The sequence below is a fragment of the Fusarium redolens genome (assembly GCF_020744475.1).
Source record: "Fusarium redolens strain MPI-CAGE-AT-0023 chromosome Unknown BKA55scaffold_19, whole genome shotgun sequence".
Classification (NCBI taxonomy): Eukaryota; Fungi; Ascomycota; class Sordariomycetes; order Hypocreales; family Nectriaceae; genus Fusarium; species Fusarium redolens.
In genome coordinates this window covers 727,346-749,634 of record NW_025763682.1, presented here as the reverse complement: position 1 = coordinate 749,634, position 22,289 = coordinate 727,346, and the positions used below count along the sequence as shown (strand labels likewise).

Here is a 22,289-nt window from a genome sequence, read left to right as displayed (position 1 = left end):
ACCTTGGGATCCCTGGTGATATAGTGGATGCCATTATATCAGAAACTTCTCTGCTCCAGAAGCCAAAGTTAGGCCTCCCGAGACAATGGCAGTCACCTCGCTTTTAATCATGTTCCTCAAGAATAGACCACGGCATTACTTTGCTGCAACCTGGACTGGTAGCATCGCAACTCTCTCATCTCCATCCGCTCCATCAACAGAAAAGGACCATATATCACGTATCATGTACTGGAGATGGAAAAAGCAAAGTAGAACATAATCTCATATCCGGGAGATGCACGATGACAAGACAAAGATTCGTTTACATCCTAAGCTATTGCTTCAATATTACCTGCCCAAGGTCTGAGATCGCTCAGCCGATGGGATTTATTAAATCAGACGCTGATGATGAACTCATCTGCTATTACTGCATCTAGTAGACGCGCTTGCAAGTGATGTGCACGCAGAAGATACGCTCGTCGGTCAGTACTGATCACACAATGCAAAGTCTCTCTAATAAATTTTCATACACCAATTCGCACCCATTTATTGATCTGCAAGTCTATTATCTGCAGATGTGGCCAATTGCTGGAAAGTCGACTTCATGTCCTATGACTTACGCAGTAGATCAAGGTCAACTCAAGGTGAGCAAGGTGAAGTTGGGAAAAGTCGCGGAAGTACCTTTTTCCGCAGCGTGCCCCACCTTTCAACTTGAGCTTCATCTATGCAATTGAGTCGAGATGATACACTTTACAGTACAAGCGACATGGCGCGTTGACGAGGCGCTTCTTGTTGCGCGTTCTTTATTTCATCATTACCCATTTCTCCATGCGCTTCTCTTTATTATTCACTATTTCGCATTACCCAGCGGCATTCCTTTCTCTGTTCCGCCTCCCTGCCTTCGCCTTCTCTTGAGTTCACTCACCATCACAGCCTCTCACAACCGCACCTCTCTTCTCAAGTCTCGCTTCTGACAGCTCACCTCTCCTCCGCCACAATGTCCGCCCCTCGCCGCCACAGCATTCTCGTCGCGCCCTCACGCCCCGAGAGTTCAAGAAACGCAGAATATCGACAGCGCCTCATCCATGACCTGGACCGACTGTGGATGGGCGGCCGTGGCTAGTTACCCGAAGGCACCGATCCCAGCAGACCTGCCCTGGACTCGCTCTACCAGATGCGTTCGCTGACTAGAGCCATCAAACGAACTGGGCAGCCGCTTCCTGCGCTGTTTGTCGTCGGCGGTCCTCTCTACAATACGAGGTTCACAAAGAGGAACATTGCTAACGCGGAGGCGTTTATCTTGAGGCGTATTCAGGAGCAGGGAGGTACTGCTATGGCTGATCATGGATACGCGAGATATCCTTTGTATCAGCCACCGCAAGATCGTGATGATCACGGTCAAGATGGAGAAACTGCCTCCTCGTTTGGTGAAGCTGAACTCGCGCGCGCCTCTTCTAGCCCTGCTGAACAACTAGACATTGGCAATGACACCTTTGCACCCCTGAACGACAACGACAACGACAACGAGATCGCTCTCCCAACTTCAGAGCTCTTCCAAGATGATCACGATGATGCGATGGAAGTCATCAACGATTTCGACGGCAGCGATACCTTGTCCACTGACCTCAACGAAAAAGCCCTTGCTCGTATTCGAAACGGAGAGTGGCTTGATGACTTTAGAATTGCTCAACTCCTCGACCGTCTTGTCTCAATCCAACCTCTCGATGCTGCCGCGATCGATCCTCTCTTGATCGACAGAGTTCCTACCAACGGGTCCATCACCCATCGACTTGGTGATGGCACGACCCGCGATTTTCTGCTGCTGGTACCTGTTCTTTGCGACGCTCACTGGATTCTACTTGTGCTGCAAGCTGGCGACAAGTCAGTGACCTACTTCAACTCGATGCCCAGTCTTAGCATGGACAACTTGCTCCGTCGTGTTCAAGAGGTTGAGAGTGGTCTGGTTAGGGGCTTGGGTTACAATCTCGGCGATGCTGTGTCTGCTGGTCCAACGTGGTGCCCTGAACAACTCAACTCTGACGAATGTGGCGTCGCTGTTGTTGTCAACGCTCTCTACATCCTGGCCAAGAGGCCTCTATCATCCACGTCCGCCAGCTGCGATTATGCCACCTGGCGCTATGTTTTGGCTGCACTGCTGGAAGATGAGCTTGTCGACAATCTCTCCCTCGTACCCTCAGATCTCACAAAAGAGCCTACCATCAATCTCGGTGTCGCTGAGCCTCGACCTGAGAGTCTCCGAGCTTCCGAGTACCGCGAATGGATGCGCAACGAGCGACAACGTCTCGCAGCCCACATGCAGTCCAGCATCGACACTCTCCTCCGATTCTCTTCTCGCTGCAGCTGTCACATCACCATCATCAACGAAGTCGTCGCTGTACTTGAGGGTCTCACATCTCCTGCTGGTCAAGTCGATACTGTTGGCCAAGAGCTCCAATCGGAGTTGGAGTCACTCACCAATGCTCTTACTTGTGTGCGCGCCTGTATCATGGTGAATGACGTGGCTGAGAAGGCTTTGAAGAAGCAGTTGAAGGGGTTGGAGAGGCAAATTGGTCTGCGTGATGCTTTTCGGGAGAGATTGGGGGTGATTATTCGGCAGTGTCGAAGTGACCATGAGGGTCTTGAAAGGATGGTCGATGATGTTGCTACTTTGATTGACGAGATGAAGAAGGAATGTGTTTAGATGGATGTAAAGACGGAATAAATGTGATGCACAAATAAGGAATGGGGGATGTGATAGATACATACACCTAGATTTAACTATGATTTGACAAGTTGAGAAGTAGAGACTGGAAACCAAGCATAATGGAATTATCACAGACCCAGCAGAGTAGCTATCAGATAATGGCCCTTGTTATCGCATGGGTAATTAGAGCGAAAAGAAATGGCATTGGACGGCATAATTGACGTGGCTACCACTTGCAGGAAGTCATAACTACAAGTCATTGAGACATTCAAGAGCAATGTCAACGATCAGCCGAAAGCACTCTTTTGTAGTCTTGCAGTTCTTCTGTCCTGACTTGTTCCGATTGAACTATCTAGTCTTCGTGAGCGTGGTGTTGTTTGTATGAGAATGTTGGAACATTATTGAAAAATAATTATCAACCAAAGGACAGCGTTAAAAAGCAATGAAAGGCCGTAAACATCAATAAGTCTCGAGATCTACAGGAAATAAGTCATGTGATTATTAATTTTAAGTTCATGCTTCAGATAATAAATCTTGGCTTTGAGATGGCTGGAAGTGTCGTTGGAAAATAAAAAAAGTGATCTGATGCAGCGTAGTGGCGCTAACTAAACATTGGGACAACTGGATCAAGTCAATTGGTTGACGATGATGACGACTGTCTAATCTCCCAACAGCATTCAAGACAACAGTGAACCCAAAAAGCTCGGCGGCAACATCGCGCGAAATCCTCCTCACTTCCACCATGGCAGCATCTCAATCCCCTATGCCATGAGGTGCTGTGCGGCATCCGTATCTTTTCCAACCGAACTCACACACCACTCCTGTTCATACCTACCGCCATTCATTACAGTCCATTTTGTCGCCGACTGAGCTCTCCCTGCTCCTCCATCGACTTGATTAACAGCATACCGTGTTCAATCCTCCTAGCTGACGCACTGTCGCAATCCTGAACGCTGGATCACAACGGCTGACCATCATCACTGGTGAACAGAACAAGGTCGATATTCGACGAATGCTTCAACAAACCTGGACAAAGGCAACGAAGACTAAAATGTCTTGAATAATGCCATGGCCTTCTCTCTGCTTTCCCGCTGTCCCTAGCCCTAACCCAAATTGCACAATAGGTCTACATCTTAGGTCTGGACGATATCCATAATATTCCTGGTTCCTGATGGAATGATCAGAAAACACTATGCCGTGTATTTATATAGGATTGCCCATTTTTTTAAATGAGGTTAGAGCACTGACATTCGTGATTGAAAGAATTCGCTATGATGACTTTTGTCAACTTCTGTAAGTTACCCTACAACTCATCTTAACAAATTTGATTCAAAGGCAACGGTGTGGAGCAAGGTTCGGCCGACATCCGAGTCTAACCGGCATGTCGCTCAAAGGTTCACCGAGCCAACGACGGAGTACCTATCAACACATTCGCATTCACGCCAGAGACAGATACGCTCACATTCAACCTTTTCGGATGTACCTTGTTTGAGAAGAATAAGACGCTACTTGCATATCTCTGCGTAAGGTCAGAGAATTCAAGGCCAATTTTTGCTGGAGCTTACTTGCTCGCTTTATTTCTTAGCTGCCAATAATATTACAAAGTAGGGTAAAAGGCATCTACAATTAATCGTGCATAATATTATGGGAATTATTCAAGGCATTATACATATCTGGTTCCACTATTTAGGCATCCATCAAGTCCAACTTCGTTAACTGCACGTCCTCTGTTTATATTTCACTGCAAATTATTCTCATATTCATCATCCATCATCATTCACACAAGTCTTCCTTCAGAATGCGTCTTGAAAACTTCCCTCAAGAGATAATACTCGAGATAACCTCTTATATGTCAGTACATGACCTGACGGTGTTAACTCGGGTTTCCAGGCACTTCAATCACTTTGTTCAGCCTCGATTATGGAACGCCATCGAGCTTCATCACGCGAGCTTTCATGACCCTGGGCGCCTCTGTCCCAGCACCAGAAGATCGATATTTGCACAGATGTCAAGACTCGGTACTTTGAAAGCTAAGAGCCTCTTGAAGATGTTTGAGCCATTGTCATCTGGCGGGTTGGAGAAAGACCTGGAACAACGCAAAGCGATTGCATCGCGAGTTAGGTCATTGAGCCTTGTTTTGAGGGGTGATTGCGAATCGAAGTCTTGGTATTTGCTACAACACTTGACCAATCTCACGTATCTGGAAGTTCACGGCAGCTATGAGTGGCTCGGATGGAACTACCTTTACCAGGAAAACGAATCAACCTTACTTGAACAGCTTGATCTTCCCAGAGCTGGTCCCTCGAACCTTCGTCATGTCAAACTCTACGGGTACATACCACGTTCCTTTGCGGCGTGGGTGTTGAAAACTGGCGTTAAGCTTGAGCGTCTCGAGCTTGGAATGCTTGAAGGCGGGGTAGAAGTTGAGGACCCTGCATCAGGTCATATTCACCGTGGGGAACCATGGACCCCATATCACTTTTATCCTGCCAACATGATGCGCGTACGAGGTCAGCAATGGCTGCCGATACCACGACCTTTAAGGAGCTTTCTTCCCTTGGAGGTTCTGGAGGATGAAGAAAATCAAAAGCTTGAGCTTAGCCTTCCTCGGCTAAAGCACCTGCATTTGTGTCAGCCTTGTCGTGGCGACGATGCTATTGCAGCGGGTAAACTGTATTACTGGTCTGCACGCACCGAACGAGCTGCCCATAAGAGTTGGCGACGGATACTTGTGGCTTCGAGATTGACGCTCAAGACATTAGTCTTGGAGCAAAGATTCGGAGTCCAAATGTCTATGCGGGACAAGTACCCGGAGCTGTTCAAACAACCTGACCCACGTGGTATTGGTAGCACGAAGCTTTTGCACATGATCGGAACGCTACTTACTCAAGATTATAACTTTGCGGCTCTGAAGCAGGTAGAACTACGGGGGATGTTTGTTAGCTCTGATGAACGTGGTCACCCTGCTCCCGGCTCTCCAGTCGGCGACTTTATGGTGTTGATGCAAAATATTGGGGTCAAATGTCAGGCTAGACGTGGTTGCATGGTTTGGTTTGATGGTGATTACGGTGGCGCGGATTGGGATGCATGGAAGACAGATCTGGAGCATGAAGCCAAGACAAGAGCAGAAGAAAGAGGAGAAGCTGTAATTGCAGAATTAGATACTGAGGAGCTCCTAGCTGGCATTTAGATACCATTTATTATTAACAGTAACTGGTTTGGACTCATCCTTGAGGCCAGGACCGCAATCGTCCTGGCTCCCACGTCGCTTGCTAACTTCATTTGTAGATACCTGTTAACTTCCTACAGGGCCAATTTCCAATTCTCAGGTCAGTTCGTTCTTTACGGTTGCTCAGGCTTGAGTTTGCGGATGTGGGTATTGGTGATAGAGAGTCGGCGGGTTGTAACGGCGTTAATTGGAGCGACCTGGATTTTCGTCGTCGTCACGGCCTTGTGCGTAGAAGTCTACTTTTTAACACAACAGAATCTTGATGGGGATTCTCTCGATCTAAATACAGGCGCTGCTGCATTACACATTGCGAGCGGTATGGAAGGAGAACATGTGGCTACAAGTAATGAAGCAGGTCCGGCTACTTTTCGAATACTCCTTAAGTAGGATGTGATGTTAATTCAAGATATAGAAATGGGAGAACCCCTTGCCTTATGGTTGGAGCATGTCGTGATATGGTTGAGATACTCGTCCTGGGGGCTTGAATCTGGAGATCAAGGATAGTGATGGAAAAGCGACTCTGCATATGGCTGGCAGGGAAGGAGTATACTCTCTAATATAGATAACGTCTGACATGAATCTCTTTGAAGTTGATGAATTCCGTACCTAAGTGGTCTTATGAAGGACATCCACATATCCCTTATTGTCAGTTTCCCAAGTCATCAACCAGTCTCACCGCTTATTCTGTAGACTCTTGACGAAGCTCTCGACATAAACAGCCATGGCAAATTCTCCTTTGGCCAACGAAAGCCTGCGGAAGATCGTCTGATCGTTCTTTTGTGTTCTGTTGTACAGGAGACGTTTTGGAAATTAGCCGAACCTGCTAACTACCAGCGCATCTCAAGAATACCCTGCGAGAGATTCGACGTCGTTCTCTTTTCATGTTGATCCCTGCAGAGTACTGTGAGCGTCCCAAATAGCCTCGGGCTATCTCTGAAGAGTCACAGACCGGCTCAGCTTTCGAAAGTATGATCAATGTGACATTTAAAGCCATTCTCGGGGACTTATTCTCTTGGAAGAACCTCTTCCTATGATTGAGATTAAGCTTGAACGCTTTTTGGTTGGGGCAGCCACCTTGATAGTTAGCGAATGTGGCAGGAATGAGAGAGAGGATAGCCTCACCACAAAGTCTCCTAGCGATTTACCTGCAAGAATTGCAGAGAACCAATCATCAACTCCGAAGCGCAGCCATGAGAAAACTGACGAAGGCATGCCTCTTACAAAGTGGATCAAACATTGGCTGGGCAGGGTGTTGTTGCTAAAAAGTAAATGGCGAAGACAGTTGTGTGATACTAGATCTTGGGAGACCACGATAGACAAGGCAAAAAAGTTAGTGGTGCCGTTGAATCAGGTGACCAGCGGCGAATCAGTATCTTTTGTGTAGAACTGGACAATGGAGCAACGCATTGTCGATATAACACCAATTCATTAAGGGTTAGAAAACCGAGGTGCGAGGCCTGCCAAGAAGTGAAGATGGACAATGGTTGATCAATCATGAAGCGCTAAGCCAATCCTGACTCTTCAGAGGGGAAATACAGGGCAGCATGCACCAAAAGGCCCTGTAACTCAACCTCTGTACTGTTGAGCACCATTGCTGCTGCTCACACAATATGACATCAGTGACTGCACGACGATTGAGAGCATCTTCCAACACAATCAAGATGAATTCACGGCTGTCCAAAGACGCTAGAGATGGGCGAGCAGTTTATCCAAGCTGCCGTCCAGCCGATAAACAGACTCGATCAAGCCCCCTCTCGTCAGAAACCTACAATAATTAGACATCGCGAGCCATCCGCCTCAACAAAGAACACGCATCCTGAAAGGAACCACAGATTGGACAACGATATCTAACTTCCAATATAAACCAATATAAAGCCAATCATCAAGCTCGCATGTTCTCGGATATCGTTATTAAGTCCTACGCAAGAGAGAGAAAGGGACATCGCTCGACAGTGACGGTGCGTCAAGAAGGGAAAGTTTTGCTCAGCTGTAAAGAGAACGAGACTCAAGATCAGGAAATAGTCTCTACGGCTTATGAAGCTTCAGGGATACATCACATCTGGCTTACGTACTATCCTCCTGGGTGACTGGTCAAGACAAGGTGATCGAAAGAGCTCTTACCATGCGCATGAACCTCTATTGTTTGTGTGCTCTTGTATCTATGGTGCGAGCTGTCCCAGCTTTTGCGCTTTGAGCCTACTACTGCTGCCAGGATGTATCAGCTGTACCTCTCAACAAAAGAGATGGTATCGAAGGGGCATTGCAACTGAACAGTCCCTGGTCCAGATGAGCATCATTGAGTAGCTTGGATGATGGTATATTGCTTGAGGAGTTGATCTTTGGTATATATAACGCCAGCGGCTTAAGCGGGCTTCCTTCGTTTGTCTAGTTGGACGCAATGGGGCACGTTAGAGCAGATGTCAACGGATTTCCTGGCAAATTCCTCGAAGCCAGTTCAGGGAGGGAAGAGATACCCTATCCTTGCAAGGACATGAATAAATCACGGAATCCTGGACTTTGCTTGCACATCACTTGATTCACCTTTAACACTAGCAACGTATTTGAAAGTTCGGTAACAGAGCCTGATTCCCTCACGGCACCCCCACGGCACCCCCACGGGTACGACAACTAGATCACCAGACGGTGTTGCACAGCCGCGTCATGTAGATGAACATCAAGATACCACGGTTTCAGCGACGAGGAGCCTGCTTGTTAATTTCTGTGAGACAACTGGCGTAATCTGTAGCGGAGCGTGAGACTTCCTTTGAGTCTGTGAGGATCGATCCAATCCCAGCCTTGTACCGCGAGAATGACCTGAAGGAAGGCGAGGAAGCAACCTGCCATCTCACGAAGGTGATTCCCTTTCACTCTTCAGTATTGTTGAAAGTTTGATCTTTGACACCTGACGTGCATTTAATCACTGATCCCTTGGTCGAATCGCTGAGGTTGCCTGGTTCAAGGTTCGCTGATTCATCAACGAGAGATTGCAGGGCAAGTGAAAGAACGGCGGATACAGAGGGAATCTTGATGCAGACGAGTCAGCGGAGGGGATCCAGGAATTCACAGTCCCTACACAGACCAATTGAGGGAAAGAGTCCAGTTGCTGGCAATTCCTAGGAATGTCTCGATGTCTTGTCTCTTTACATGCGGTTGTAGATCGGGTGGAGCTGGTAGTTTGGCTCTTCTATCGCTTTCTGCGTGGTCTGAGAGGAAGTTGGGCAGACGGTCGGTACGAGGGTCAACAGGAGACAGGAGGGATCTCTTCGTGGTGGGCTTTGGGCTTGCTCGTTGGGAGGGTTGGGCCTTGTTTCGGTGGGCAAGTATCACTTAGCTATTACGAGTCAGTGATGTTTGCAGTTGCAGAAGGGATGATAGAGGACAAAAGGGAAAGGTTTGGTCAACGTACAAGTTGAATGGAAGGAGTTGACGTCCAGTTTGACTTTTTGCTCATCATTTGACTGTTCGTTGTGCAGTGGTTCTGGCTGAAAGGACGGTCGGTTTGTGTGTTCTCGACATTTCTGTGTTCTGTTTCCATTGACGTCATGCGAACAAGACTTGAGTAGATCAAAGCCCCCAGATTGAACAAGAAAACTTGGGTTAACAGTGGTCTGGATGCAGGGGGCCTTGACATCGAACCACCATGGCAGGCTGGCGAGTATGTTTGGCGCCCCAGATGGGGATCTTGCTCAGGAAGGGTGAACCAGACCGCAGTAACATGGTCTACGTCTCCTCTCCAGCGGAACAGATCTTCTGGCTCAGGCGTACGGCTCCAGTAGGACCAGTACGTTCAGTGTTCCACTTTAAACTACAGTGCTGTTCAAGGTGACTTCATGTTCTGCCACTGTCAAAGCCCACTAAACGATTCGTGACAGTGGCAGGCAGGATGCTCAAATAATCAGACCCCATAGTCCTCAAAAAACTTTTCACCGTTTCTGCTTTCCCATCCTCTTTCCTCACAAAACAAACCTCGCTCCACAGCACACACCTTTCCACAAATTACCAAGACAACACAAACAATTCACAACTTGACAACAACTATCGCGATGTCTGCGGAACAACCATCAAGCAACCCGGAGATCACCTACCTCCGTGGCCGAGTCCGGATGATCGAAGAGGACAACGCCTTCGTGAACAACGAAAATGACCAGCTCCGAGAGGCAAACGACACCTTGATCACTGACATCGGGGAACTTCGAGAGCAGCTTGATGTCGCGGAGAGACGTGTAGAGTTTCTGCAAGCTGAGTTGGCGCGCCTCACCGCCCTCTGGAGAGCAGCGGAGGAGAAACTCGCCAACAAGATCGTCGAGAACGCAGAGCTCTCCCAGAGACTCGAGGGTGACGCGTCTACCAACGCCAACGACAACAATGTCCCCTCGGAAGCCCTGAGAAACGTCGAGTACAAGGGTAGGTCATCACTGGATGCCTCTGGACGTTGATGACATGACCGCTAATAATTTACCACAGAGCCACAACGGTGAAAGCAATTTTTCCATTGGCAAAAAAACATTCAGAATGCTGTAAGTATTGATGCGATATTTTTTAGGAGATTGGGACCTAATGTGAAAGTTCTTCGACAGGCCTGGTGGTAGACATGCTGGTTGTCTCTTGGTGCGAATTTCTTTGAGGTTGCAAGGGTTAGCTAGGAGTTGTGACGAGGGGAAGGTTTTCTCTGGACAACCCACGAGTTGAACAAGGCATCTTAGTTTTCTATAGCTCAGACCGAAATTGAACGCAGATGCAAGAAGTAAATTGAACCTGTGCAATGAATGCTACTGTCGTGATTCTGAAATTTCTGATTCAACCAGGCCGCAAGAGTAACCCATGGAGACAGCTACCCAGCGCAAGACAACCAACACCATGATGTCCAGCCTGGTCACTACAGCATGCAGTCTGCACAAGGGAAAACCCTCATGAATGACGCATCGCGTCAAGATCATAGCTCGGTCGAGAGCCAAACGAATCCGAGTTGAGCATGTCTTGCTGCGCAAGAGCCGGAGCCCGTTTCCCACAACTTATGACGTAGCAACGCATTTTCTTTTCCTTTCACAACAACAACAACGACAACGCTTTCATCTCTATCGAGTCTGTATGACTATTTCTTTACAAGCGCATTTGCTTCAAACGTTCCGTCGTTTCCGTTTCTCACAACGACCCCTCCCCGTACAAGTTCACACAGATTCAATCACCATGCACAGACGAATTCCTTCGCACACGTTCCATCGAATGCCTTTGCCCAGCAGACCGGGGAAAGACACAATCAGGTGCATATCCTCGTCGGCAAACACGCTCGCCACAGACTCCTACCCTCAACGGAGGGCTTCAATCGCCAAGCGGCCACGGGCACAGCTACGTCCCTCGCAGAGTGCCAGAGGTGAGGCGATGGGGGAGGAGATTGTCTTGCAGGAGGAGGAGAGTGAGGAAGCGCAAGGTCAAGTTGGCATGGCCAGGGACAAGCCCAGCGCTGCAGATATGGGGACAGATCTGGGGGCGACGCCCACGAGGCGAAGGACGCGGCGGAACCAGATTTCGCCAAGCATGAGCTAGTCACTGATTTCACACAGTGGGAAAGCACTCTCCCATTCATGTCACCCTAACGTGCTGACGATGGTGTTCAACAGCTGCCGATGATACACAAGTCGAGACGTCAGATTGCTTCGCAGCGGGCTGACGACATCGGACCTAGCGAAAATACAACACCAGAGCCACGCGGCGAGCGAACAAGGAGGAAACACGGAACCCAGGTGTTTATGGATAGAGTCTGTTGGAGTTTAGTGGTAAATCGGTGATTATATGTGTAGGATCGAGTTGAACATTTGGCTGGTTCTTGATGATGGTTCCTCTCGTGTTTATGGATACCAATGCACCGTCACATATTATTATTCCCTATTATTGTGCTTACGCGAATCGGCAATGGTTATGAACTGAAATGTCTTCCCCTCTAGAAGTGAAAATGCGACCAGCGCTTGCGGTTCATGAATGCACTCGGAAAATTCCGATTCCACACTCATTAAACCCTCTGACCTCCTTCAACTGCCATGCTGATACGGAAGGCCCAGTTGCAATTGTCGTGTATTAGACTCCGTCTCTGTAGCAGATCGCCATGACGTGACTGCGCGGACTCTCTTGTACTGAGACAGTCAACCCGATGGGAAGCTCTTCCTCCTCTCATGAGATTTGGGACAATTCGAGAAGCGATTGCACGATTGTTGCTGGATTTAAAGGCAAAACGTCATGGAGAAGTTGACTCGAGGCGCGCAGCAAAGGGTCATGCCTTTTCGCTCGTGTCGCAGACTTGCAGTCTTGGTTTAACAGTGCGCACACTTCGACCGGTCCTTCAAATCAAGCTCATAGCCTCGGATAGGATCTTTTATGTTCATAAGTCCATCGATCGATAAGGAGGGTGAATTAGGTAGTCGTTGTGCGAGTGTTCAAACAAGTTGTTCGAGGTAGGCAGCGTGATGATGTCGGTTATTTGGTCACACTCGAAAGCTTAAGCAATCAGGTTTTTGAGCACTTGGAGGAAACAAGGAGTTATATCCGCAGATGCCCCGGCACTATCGGGTTGGCATTGTGGAGCAACGACTGACATCCGGGTAGAGTACGCAAACTCCAAGATGAGAAGTTCGCTCTTGGTGGCGGCAGCATCGAGGATGTAGGATTGGTCCAGAGGGTTCAAATGTAAGCGCAAACGTGAAGCTGAAGAAGATAAAGGTTATCAGTTATCTATTGCAGACAGAATATATCTCCTGACACAGCTCCAAGACAATGAAACTGCCAAAGTGGTGCGTTGAAAGATCACCACCTCAAGGTGTCCAGTGACAGCACGTCCAGAGGTCTGCAAAGCACCCACTGGTTACATTTCTCTGTTGAAGGCGGTGAGATCTCTATTGCTGGGAGCAAGCCAAATAACGGCATCATCTTGTTTGTGGTTCGGTGTTGACTGGCTCAACTGGGCGCTTCGGTACCAGGGCGCGGAAAGACTAGTGATCTAGAGCTCTGTCCCTTGGTCAAAGACACTGTCTATGTTGGTCCTGAAGCTGCGTCTGACACTAAGGGCAAAGTTGTCGCTTCCAAGCTAACTCGGGTCTCGGAGGGAGGATCGATGGCGTGACGGAAAGAATCATAAACCGGGCTTCATAAAACGATTGGACGGAGATGGGCAGGAGATCATGTGGGAACCCAAGATCAGCAGTATACTTGTGTGAATTAACACTGTTAGTTCAACCAATACGGAGAGAGAAGAAGTCGCCTCACATACCCGATCAGCCGTATGGTGTCTTGGAGGGATGGACTGATGTACTCGCTTTTTTCTATCTATCTTCAATCTTTTGCAGAACAAGGACCATCAGTCTGATCTCAAACCACAATGCTAATCTTGTAACTCCCCTGGCGGAGTAGCTTTTTGTGTTTTTAATTCCAACTTTATTAATAGAATTCGCACACAGACCCGAAGCCATTAAGCCTCATGACCTTCTATTGCTTCAGTCTGCTTGTCCAACTCTACAGCCGCATCGTTATTCAACTCAATCATACGTTCCACCATACGCAAATGCTGTTCCGTTTCCGGCAAGTCATCCATCTCCCGCTCAACCGTCATACGTGCAGCCACCAGAGCCCTCTTGCAGCGGTGAAGCCGCTTCTTGTACGCTTCCCACCGTCAGCCGTCCGTTATATGCTCCTCTGCTCGCTTCTCTGCTTGTTCCTGAAGATATAAAACCAAGCGATGCATGACATGATGCGGGACTAAGCGGGCGATCGTGATATATTTCACCGGTCTCTCTATTAGATTGGTTAAACATGATGTAGCTGATGAGTCGTGGAAGGGTCATTAATTTATCACTTGCTACAAATCGTCAGAAGAAACGATGGCTCTGTCAGGCTTTGCGTCTCACTAGGCGTCTGTGACGCACCTAATGATCTTGAATTTCTTAGAGCCACACCAGGCTCAGAACTGACGCTTGCCTTAGGCACAACTTAGATCTTGATTTGCATTTGCATATCTCTCAATTACCTATACTTGGATCAAAGCTGCATGAGCACTCTGGCCGTAATACCGACTTTTCTGTGACTCGCAGGCAAGACGCTGTCTCATAACGAAACTGTTTATGCGTCTTTGTATTGGCTGCTCGTGCTAGAACAGAGTCATATGGCCCATGTCTGCGTTGACATGTGTATGTGCTTGTCGTTGACTAGATAGCTGCCATAAGCGGTAGCTTACTTGGTCTTTTTGAACATGCCGTTGCGCCTCAATATACTCCCGGCCTTCTTCAAGTTGGCGCTCATCACTTAGGTCATACCGTCTTCATGCTCACGGTGTCATCTTGGGTCTCGGTCTTGCTTTTTCTTGCTTCCTTTCTCGGTGCAGATCTCGCAGCAGGTGGTATCTGTCGTATCGTTTCTTATGCGCAGAGTGATCTTCTGACTTTATAAGATGTTTCTCTCTCCTGACGGGACCTTGTCCTTGATTACCCTATGACCGCTTCGACGTACAAGTGTTGAATCAGAGTGATGATATCTATTATATCCCTGTTGACGATCAGTTTGGAGCTAGTGATGTTTATCATGTCTTTAACCGTCGTGGAAACCATGGTCTGGTTTGTGAACAAGTCCGTATGCAGGCTTATGTTCTCGTTCATTGCCTCATCGTTTCTCCACGCTATGCGGAGAACAACATCTTCGGCACGTTTGTAGCCCACAAAAGGCGATTTCTTACAGCACATTTGTGTTTTTATGCTTGATTGGTGACATCCTTGTTCCTTTGTTCGATTATATAAGCATATTAAGACCGCTCTTTATGGTCCCTTTCCTTGTTCGTGAAGCTAGTCGGTGTGGGGATCATGGTGGTCTTATCTACCGAGGTGTACTTCAACTTATCGCAGAATAAATACAGGAAGTAGATTAAGGGTGCCTTCTATCTGCTTGTACCCGTACCTGTGCGAGAAAAGGGTTTAACTTGGTAAATGGACCTCTCTACACAGATTTGCGGGTGCCACCCTTAATCCCTAAGGTTTGATATTATGGTCTGTAATAACATTTATAGCTGGGAAGAAAGACCTATTTATACAGACATATCTTTCTCAAACCGTCTCCTTCAACAAATTCCATCCGGGCTTTTTCAATATGACGATTTGCAACAGGTACTACAACCATGTCAGTGTCATTGGACGACCGAGAGGTCTCGGACGTGTGAGGTCAAATGTCACCTCGCCACAACAACGCAATCCAACGCCGTGAGGCTGTCATAGGTCGGGGAGAATCAGCTCAACCTTCGTGCTGGTTTCGAACTGATAGAAGACTTAACCGCTACATAATACAGCATTAGTTCAACACGGTCATCTTATTGGAAGAAAAGTTCCTTAGAGAAGACGATAAGATATATGATTTATGCTGTGAGCTGTATCGTTGTCGGGATTCAACTGCAACATGAACCAGTCTTTTGCTCTTCTCGAACTAACATACTTCGTTAGGCCAGTTAACGTTAAACGCACTCCTATGTAGCAAACTATCGAACTCTCAAAAGAGGTGGCTGCGCCATTTATAGCATGTTTCTTCCATAGTCGAGGGATATATATATGCTTTTAATACCACTGTCCCCAGTCTCAATAATGAGAAGAGTCGCCTCAATTCTCAGCTATATTTTTTTTTTGGTTCACTTTGGCATTGATGAAGTTCCATTGGTAAACAGAAATAGGCTTCCTTCCAAGTTATGTCTACCTGGAATATCGACCCGAGAGCTGGTTTGGTGACTATTAGAATACGTAGGATGGTCTTAGATTCATGAAAGCATATCAGCAATGGACACTTCCCTCCCAAGCTTGTGGATGAGACCAAGAAGCTTCCCGATTACGCGGCCTGCCCTCCCGGGGGTTAATAAAGTGATGCAAAACATTTTCTTCTGATTGTCATTCTGATTCTTAAAATGGCTGTCTAGATGTTTTACAAAGCGGGAAAGTTCTGTCATTGTGCCATGCTCCAACCGAGGGTTGCGTATGGTGGTATTTATCTCTGGAAGCCTATCTATGTGCTAACCTTGTTCGCCTCATGGCCTCGCGACTTATTGTTTACATCATGTTGAGGAAAGACGTTGGTTGGGCTATTACGGCGATAATGATTACAGCATTTGCTTATCACGACAAAGAATTTTGCAGCATACATAATGTCACACGTATACCATGACACTAAGGGAAAGACAAGACATAATCTGTGACAGACGCTGGCCGATGTGGTCAACGACTAATACTCGGATATTCCGGGACCCGTTACTTCTGATTATGAGGAGCCTAGAGGCAGGCAATAGATAGGATATCCGAAGGAGGATCCACAGGTCTCGGGTATTACCATATCCGGTTAGACATTGCTACGCTCGGGCAAGGGAGCCGAGCACATCAGCTACAATTCGATTCGCTAAAAGCATTAAAAGCACATGCTACAACAAGCCATTCAGTGAGCTATCTAGTCGCCAAAATCAAATCCCTCCCGATGCCAGCAAAAATGTCACAATCAACTGCAAGGGCGCTGCAACGTCTGAAGGGCCATTCCAGCCTCACCTTGTGGCGAAGCATGCCACATGGGTACACCAGGCGCTCATTTTCTGTCACATGCTCAAGACGCCTTATGGAGACGAGCGGCTTCTCAGATACGCAATTGACTGTTCGAGAAGCTATCAGTCAGCTCTGCTCCAATTTCCCCAACACCTACTGGCAGGAAAGAGATCAGACTGAACAGGATCCTCAAGACTTTCACGCTGCCCTCGCCAAGGACGGATGGCTCGGCATAGCCCTCCCCGAGGCCCTCGGCGGTTCAGGCCTAGGCATCTCCGAGGCGGTTATGATGATGCAAACTATTACCGAGAGCGGCGCAGGCATGGCAGGCGCCCAGGCAATCCATGCGAATGTCTATGCTACGCAGCCCCTAGCAAAATTCGGCACAGAGAAGCAGCTGGAAAGCATAATACCCAACATCATCCAAGGCAAATGGCGAGTTTGTTTCGGCGTCACAGAACCCAATAGTGGTCTCGACACATTGCGGCTGACCACCACGGCTACCAAACAGCAAGATGGCTCATATCGCGTCAGCGGCCAAAAGATTTGGATTACCTGCGCCCAGGTCGCATCCAAGATGATTATGTTGGCGCGAACTGCTCCATTAGACCCCAAGAAGCCGAGCCATGGATTATCTCTTTTTTGCATTGATCTCAACCGAGACCAGCCAGGTCTAGACCTGCGCAAGATAAGGAAGATGGGAGGAAAGGCTGTTGATGCAAACGAGGTCTTCTTTGACAATTATAGCATCCCTGCTGATAGCCTTATCGGAGACGAAGGACAGGGCTTCAAGATTATCCTACATGGCATGAATGCCGAGCGTTGTCTTCTGGCCGGCGAGGCTCTTGGCCTTGGTTACGCGGCTTTGAACAAGGCAGCCGAGTATGCCAGGGACCGGACTGTCTTCCAGCGTCCCATCGGCCAAAACCAAGCTATAGCACACCCGCTCGCAGATGCATACATGAAGCTTGAAGCAGCTAAGCTGGCGACCTATCATGCCGCCAGGCTTTACGACGACAGCAGCAAAGAGGGCTCCTCCGATACCAAGATCAGCACTGCGTCTGTGGGGGTGGCATGTAACAGTGCCAAGTATATGGCAGCTGAGGCGGCTTTCACGGCCTGCGAGCGGGCTGTTCTGACACATGGTGGCATGGGATACGCGGCTGAGTACGACGTGGAAAGGTGGTTCAGAGAGTGCCTTGTCCCACGCATCGCCCCTGTAAGCCGCGAAATGATTCTGAACTACATTAGCGAGAAGGTTCTGGCGCTTCCCCGTAGCTATTAAAAGTCGCCTTGGTTAATGAGCTTAGGCTCTGGAGAATGTATCATGTGTTTTAGCTCAGTTTGAGGAATCATGAACAAGCAGCCTATCATCACACCCGAGCGAAAACCTTGGGTCAGGGCCCCGAATCAGTTTGTGAAACGTGAATAGTGCGTTCATGTTTGTGTCTTCAGTCTTTCCAAACAGGCTGGAGTCTCGTAAGTTTGCTTCTTGATCTAGTCAGTTACCCGTAAATGAGGCTTGCAGTTTCTTGTTTCTCTTCCGGGTCTGATAGCCGACTTCGGGATGGCGGAACCGGAGGTGCCAGTTCCCTGCACATTAATCTACCCGAGGGGACCGACGCATAAGACTTGGCCGGATTCTCACATGTAGGGATGTCTTGCCTTCTTGCGAGCCATGGAAAGTAAATTAATCGCACACCATCAGTCATGAAACTATTCACCACCTCACATCTTGGTAGTCCACTTCGCCTGGTAAGCCGCAGCTCTCAAAAGCGATTTGCAAGCACTTCGGGTTCAGATGCTGCCCAACAACTCTTGAGCCAACTCAAAGGTCGTGTCACAACGCGTCGACAAGTCCTAGACGGCAACCAGCTCCAGAAGCTCAGTCTCACTCTTGACCGACGACACCTTCACCCTGGACATGATATTTCTGAAATAGCACCAGCTAATGGCACGGTCCTGCCACCAGGCTACCATCTGGTCTATTTCACACCAAACGGAACGGAACTTGATTTAGGAGCAGATGGGACCGATCGCAGCTTCAATTCTCCGGAGCCGTTCACGCGACGTATGTGGGCGGGAGGACGCATGCAATGGGCCAAAGACCGTCCCTTGCGCGTTGGCGAGGAAGTAGAGGAGCGCACCTGTTTGCTTTCTGCGGAGCCAAAGAAAAGCCGGGACGGAACCGAAATGATAGTCGTTACTATTGAGAAAGAGTTTTGGGGTTCACAGGGGCTCTCTCTGACCGATCAAAGGTGAAGTCCCTTGTTTATCAATGGCAACTCATATTGAAAAAGATAATAGGTCTTGGATATTCCGCACAGAGCTCTCGGAGCCTCTGGGGAACACTGCTGTGCCTACCCGCTTGGTGACAGCACAGACAAGCGTCGAAACTGTGCAGCACTCACCGACAGGTATGTTTTCCATTGCATCGCCGGGCGAGGCTCTCGCTAATGTTTTTTTAGGGTACCCAGAGCGCCAGATGACGTGGTCTCCTATATCTCTCTTCCGCTTCTCGGCGCTGACGTTCAACGCGCATAGAATACACTATGATGCGGCCTGGAGTCAAGGAGTTGAGAACCATCGTGGCCTTGTCGTGCACGGTCCGCTTAACCTGATCAACTTGCTTGACTACTGGCGTGACGTTCACGCTGTCTCCGATGGTGCAGGACCAAGTGAGATTGCATACAGAGCACTGTCACCTCTATACTCGGGCGAGCGTTATGCTGTTAAGACTAGTCCTGCCGAGCAGTCCAGGGGAAATATCGAGATTCTAGTTGAAAGGGAGGGCACAATATGTATGAAGGGGGTGATTTCAGAATGATAGACAGCGGCTGAGCTCTGTAAAGGAAATGCGGACGGTAGATTAACCTGAAAGAATTACACCATGTGATTTTCCAAAGTTTCCCAATCTAGTTGTTCTACACCAGTCAGTGAGAGTGACGGATTGTGATAGATCCAGTATAAATCATCTTCGCCCTCGAGCACAATGTCCCCAAGGTCTTGTGCCCCAGCCATCACGGCATCTTGCTCTCCAAGGGCATTCTCAGTGGTCAGGTTTTGACCTTGCGGCTCACCTGATGCCATGGGCGCTGCCCCCAACGCATGAAAAGAAAAAGGTTGCATAAGCATTTGTGGTTGTACCGCGTCGACATCTGGCGTCTCTGTCTCAAGAGTCAGGCTGGCGCACATCTGATCGATCTCGGCCAGACGCTTCGTAGCCGCTCGATTGCCCAGGTTGGAGAGATGCATGAGGATGCTCCGGACGCTCTCAATGCCTCGATAGGCCTGGGCTTTATCAGAGTTGATTATTACCGCGAGAACGAAAATAAACCCGGTGGAGAAAAGACAGTCGAGATCAAGGAAAGCATGCTTGGCTGTTTTGTCAAGAGTGTCAGCCAAGAGCTAAATCAGCAAAGCCAAAGATGCGCACCAATAATGTCTTGTTTACATAAACCATGGAGAATGACCAAGCTCTTGCGGGCTGCTTCAACGCATGTATCTGCAAGCCGGCGAAGAGCGGGACTCATGGATGTGTACAAGTTGTTTCCTCCGCTGAAGCTGCTACGAGCCATATACAAGAGGATCGGTCGCACTGCGTATATGATGTTCTGCCGCCGGTCAACTCAACAGAAGGCTAGATTAACACGGCGAGATCTTTACCTGATTGACTGTCAAATGGAGGGATGCGATTGTCCTCGCCGACGACAATTGTGAGCTGGACAACGGTGCCTCGTTGAGTATGAGCTCGGCAGGATTTGATCCACCTGCAATTTCAACTGGCATCTCATTTTCGATCTTGCGGAGTGAGTGTAGGATGTCCTGTACTTCCTTGATGAAAATGGCCTCCTGCTCATTGTTTTGCGAGTAGATGGCTCGAAAAAGGTCAGTGTGATGTATCCAGACACGAATGCGCAGGGCTAGACTAACTGGTGGTGATACGGCCGGTGATCTGAGCCAGCTTTGCATTAACTGCGATGGCAGCAGCGGATTGGTATCCGATTTGGTCCGCGGGCTGGGTTGCAGTGATTTCCGCGTCTGAAATGGACATGGGGAAGCCTACAGCAGCAGCAAGTCTTCTGCTACGGCGTCAGGCGATGACGACACTATACTCGAGGGTGACATACCGTTCCTGCATGTAGATGGACCACCAGAGCCGGTTTCGATGCACAGCTTCCGAACGCCTGTGACTTCGGTAAGATCCAGACTTGTGGAGAGAGAGACCTAACGACAAGCGCAGGGCTGTGCTCGCCTGCAACGATGTAAGCTTCTGCTGGTAAGGCTGAGAGTCTGAGTCAACTACTGACGTAGAGATAAGCATCCTCTTTTCGGTCTGCGATTTGCAGGTAGAGAGCCGACAGCCCCATGAGTTCGATGCCCAGGACTCCTTGCTCTCGCAGGCTGCTCAGATCGGGCATACGCTTGAGCGCCTCCTGAAAAAACTCATCACCTGGTGGTTTGGACATATCATCCCACTTGGCTTGAAGAAGCCTCCCGATTGCAAAGACCAGGAGACACTCAGCATACCATAGCTCGGTCACTCCAGTGTCAACGGCGTCATCGTTGAAGAGGGAGAATAAATTATCCGAAAAGGTTCTAACGTCGAAAAGGTGCTGTGATATACCCACGTTCAGGACAACAATGTTCAGCATGCTGTATGCGTCTTCTTCTGTGGGCCAGTACTTGATCTTGTCCGCACCTAGCCGGCTCTGGCACATAGACCGTGGCGTAGCATCAGCAGGCCGAGCGGAGACCGGACCTGGGTTTGGACGGGATCGCTCAGTCAAGAGGGTCCTCAGCTCAGAGCTAAATGTGTCGCTCGAAGAGAGAGACGTCCCAGGCGCAAGAGCTGGGTAAAAGGAGGTTAAACGGTTAGCACGATCCGATAGAAGTAACATGAGATGGTGATGTTGCCTCGCTCACCTCTCGGTCCCGGGTTTGGCTTTGGGCTGGATGTCACTGTCGGTCTGAGGTCCTCATGAGGTGGAGATTGAGGAGCTAGCGACGGTTGTTGCTGTTGCTGTTGCTGCTGCGTATCTTGGCCATCATGTGAAGCATTGCCTTCTGCATGGCTTCCTGATAATGAAGGCGGTCTCTGAACTCCAGGAGATGGCAAGCTGTGTGCAGAGGGAGACTGCTCAGAGCCTCCTGGTCCTATGTCTCAGATAAAGTCAGTACCCAAAAGTCTTGTGAGGAAATGTGATGTGATGCGATGCCAAGTACCGTCACGATTCTCATAATGTGCCACTCTCTCCTCCAGGTTGCGTATGTGGCTGGTGGTAGTCAGTCAGCCAGCCAAGTGCCAATTCTTTTTGGGGCGGGACTGTGCAATGTAGCGTACGTGACTGAATAAAGTCTCCGCCTGGACGGCCGAGTAAAAACACAGTCCAGGCCGCGTTTGACGCAGTAGACGCAAGGCCGCGTGCCGGAGCACTTGACCTTCTTGTCACGGCACATGAGGCATGCTGTAGAGGTGCGTAGGCCGACGCTGACGCCGTGTCCGCGTCGGGGACGGCTTGGCGGCGGTCTTGGTCCCGGCTCTGGGCCCGTCTGCCCGGGGTCGTCTTCCATCAGCGTCTCATTCATGGGGGATCACTTCCGAGATATCGGCAACCATGCGCGGACGGATCAAGGTCAATATGATTTGATTATTCAACAGTTGATGGGCGCGTTTGCAGGACGGACCGGACCCAGGAGCTACTCTAATTCCGGCATCATCGGATGTCGTTGCCGAAACAGACTAGACCTATTTGTGCATGTGACCCACTCATCTCGGTCCCCCCAACTTACAGAGCTCTGAATAGATATGCATCTTGGTTTTTGATCGTGCTGG

General features: G+C 48.9%; 6 protein-coding genes across 6 annotated transcripts; 5 read left to right on the top strand and 1 right to left on the bottom strand.

The window, feature by feature from the left end:
• The first annotated feature begins 728 nt into the window (after positions 1-728).
• Positions 729-2,923, top strand: BKA55DRAFT_580999 (uncharacterized protein). The gene has a single exon (XM_046194005.1). The coding sequence runs from the start codon at positions 1,154-1,156 to the stop codon at positions 2,678-2,680; it is 1,527 nt and encodes a 508-aa protein (XP_046044004.1). The 5' UTR covers positions 729-1,153; the 3' UTR covers positions 2,681-2,923.
• A 1,558-nt stretch (positions 2,924-4,481) lies between these two features.
• On the top strand, positions 4,482-6,299 carry BKA55DRAFT_544681 (uncharacterized protein; the record flags this gene model as incomplete). The annotated part of the gene is made up of 4 exons (XM_046190739.1): positions 4,482-4,534; positions 4,574-5,828; positions 5,972-6,136; positions 6,168-6,299. The coding sequence occupies 4 exons, from the start codon at positions 4,482-4,484 to the stop codon at positions 6,297-6,299; spliced, it is 1,605 nt and encodes a 534-aa protein (XP_046044003.1).
• Positions 6,300-9,955: 3,656 nt separating this feature from the next.
• BKA55DRAFT_695761 (uncharacterized protein) lies at positions 9,956-10,390 on the top strand (the record flags this gene model as incomplete). The annotated part of the gene is made up of 2 exons (XM_046200200.1): positions 9,956-10,316; positions 10,377-10,390. 2 exons carry the CDS (start codon positions 9,956-9,958, stop codon positions 10,388-10,390), a joined length of 375 nt encoding a protein of 124 aa, XP_046044002.1.
• Positions 10,391-16,337: 5,947 nt separating this feature from the next.
• Positions 16,338-17,883, top strand: BKA55DRAFT_580995 (acyl-CoA dehydrogenase/oxidase). The gene has a single exon (XM_046194004.1). It carries the CDS (start codon positions 16,392-16,394, stop codon positions 17,736-17,738), a length of 1,347 nt encoding a protein of 448 aa, XP_046044001.1. The 5' UTR covers positions 16,338-16,391; the 3' UTR covers positions 17,739-17,883.
• A 252-nt stretch (positions 17,884-18,135) lies between these two features.
• On the top strand, positions 18,136-19,420 carry BKA55DRAFT_710848 (uncharacterized protein). The gene is made up of 3 exons (XM_046200794.1): positions 18,136-18,711; positions 18,761-18,809; positions 18,858-19,420. Exons 1-3 carry the CDS (start codon positions 18,164-18,166, stop codon positions 19,278-19,280), a joined length of 1,020 nt encoding a protein of 339 aa, XP_046044000.1. The 5' UTR covers positions 18,136-18,163; the 3' UTR covers positions 19,281-19,420.
• BKA55DRAFT_580993 (uncharacterized protein) lies at positions 18,871-22,121 on the bottom strand. The gene is made up of 9 exons (XM_046194003.1): positions 21,798-22,121; positions 21,680-21,729; positions 21,380-21,610; positions 20,764-21,305; positions 20,584-20,708; positions 20,387-20,535; positions 20,120-20,331; positions 19,890-20,067; positions 18,871-19,833 (listed from the first exon to the last, which is right to left on the bottom strand). The coding sequence occupies exons 1-9, from the start codon at positions 22,040-22,042 to the stop codon at positions 19,337-19,339; spliced, it is 2,229 nt and encodes a 742-aa protein (XP_046043999.1). The 5' UTR covers positions 22,043-22,121; the 3' UTR covers positions 18,871-19,336.
• Positions 22,122-22,289: the final 168 nt, after the last annotated feature.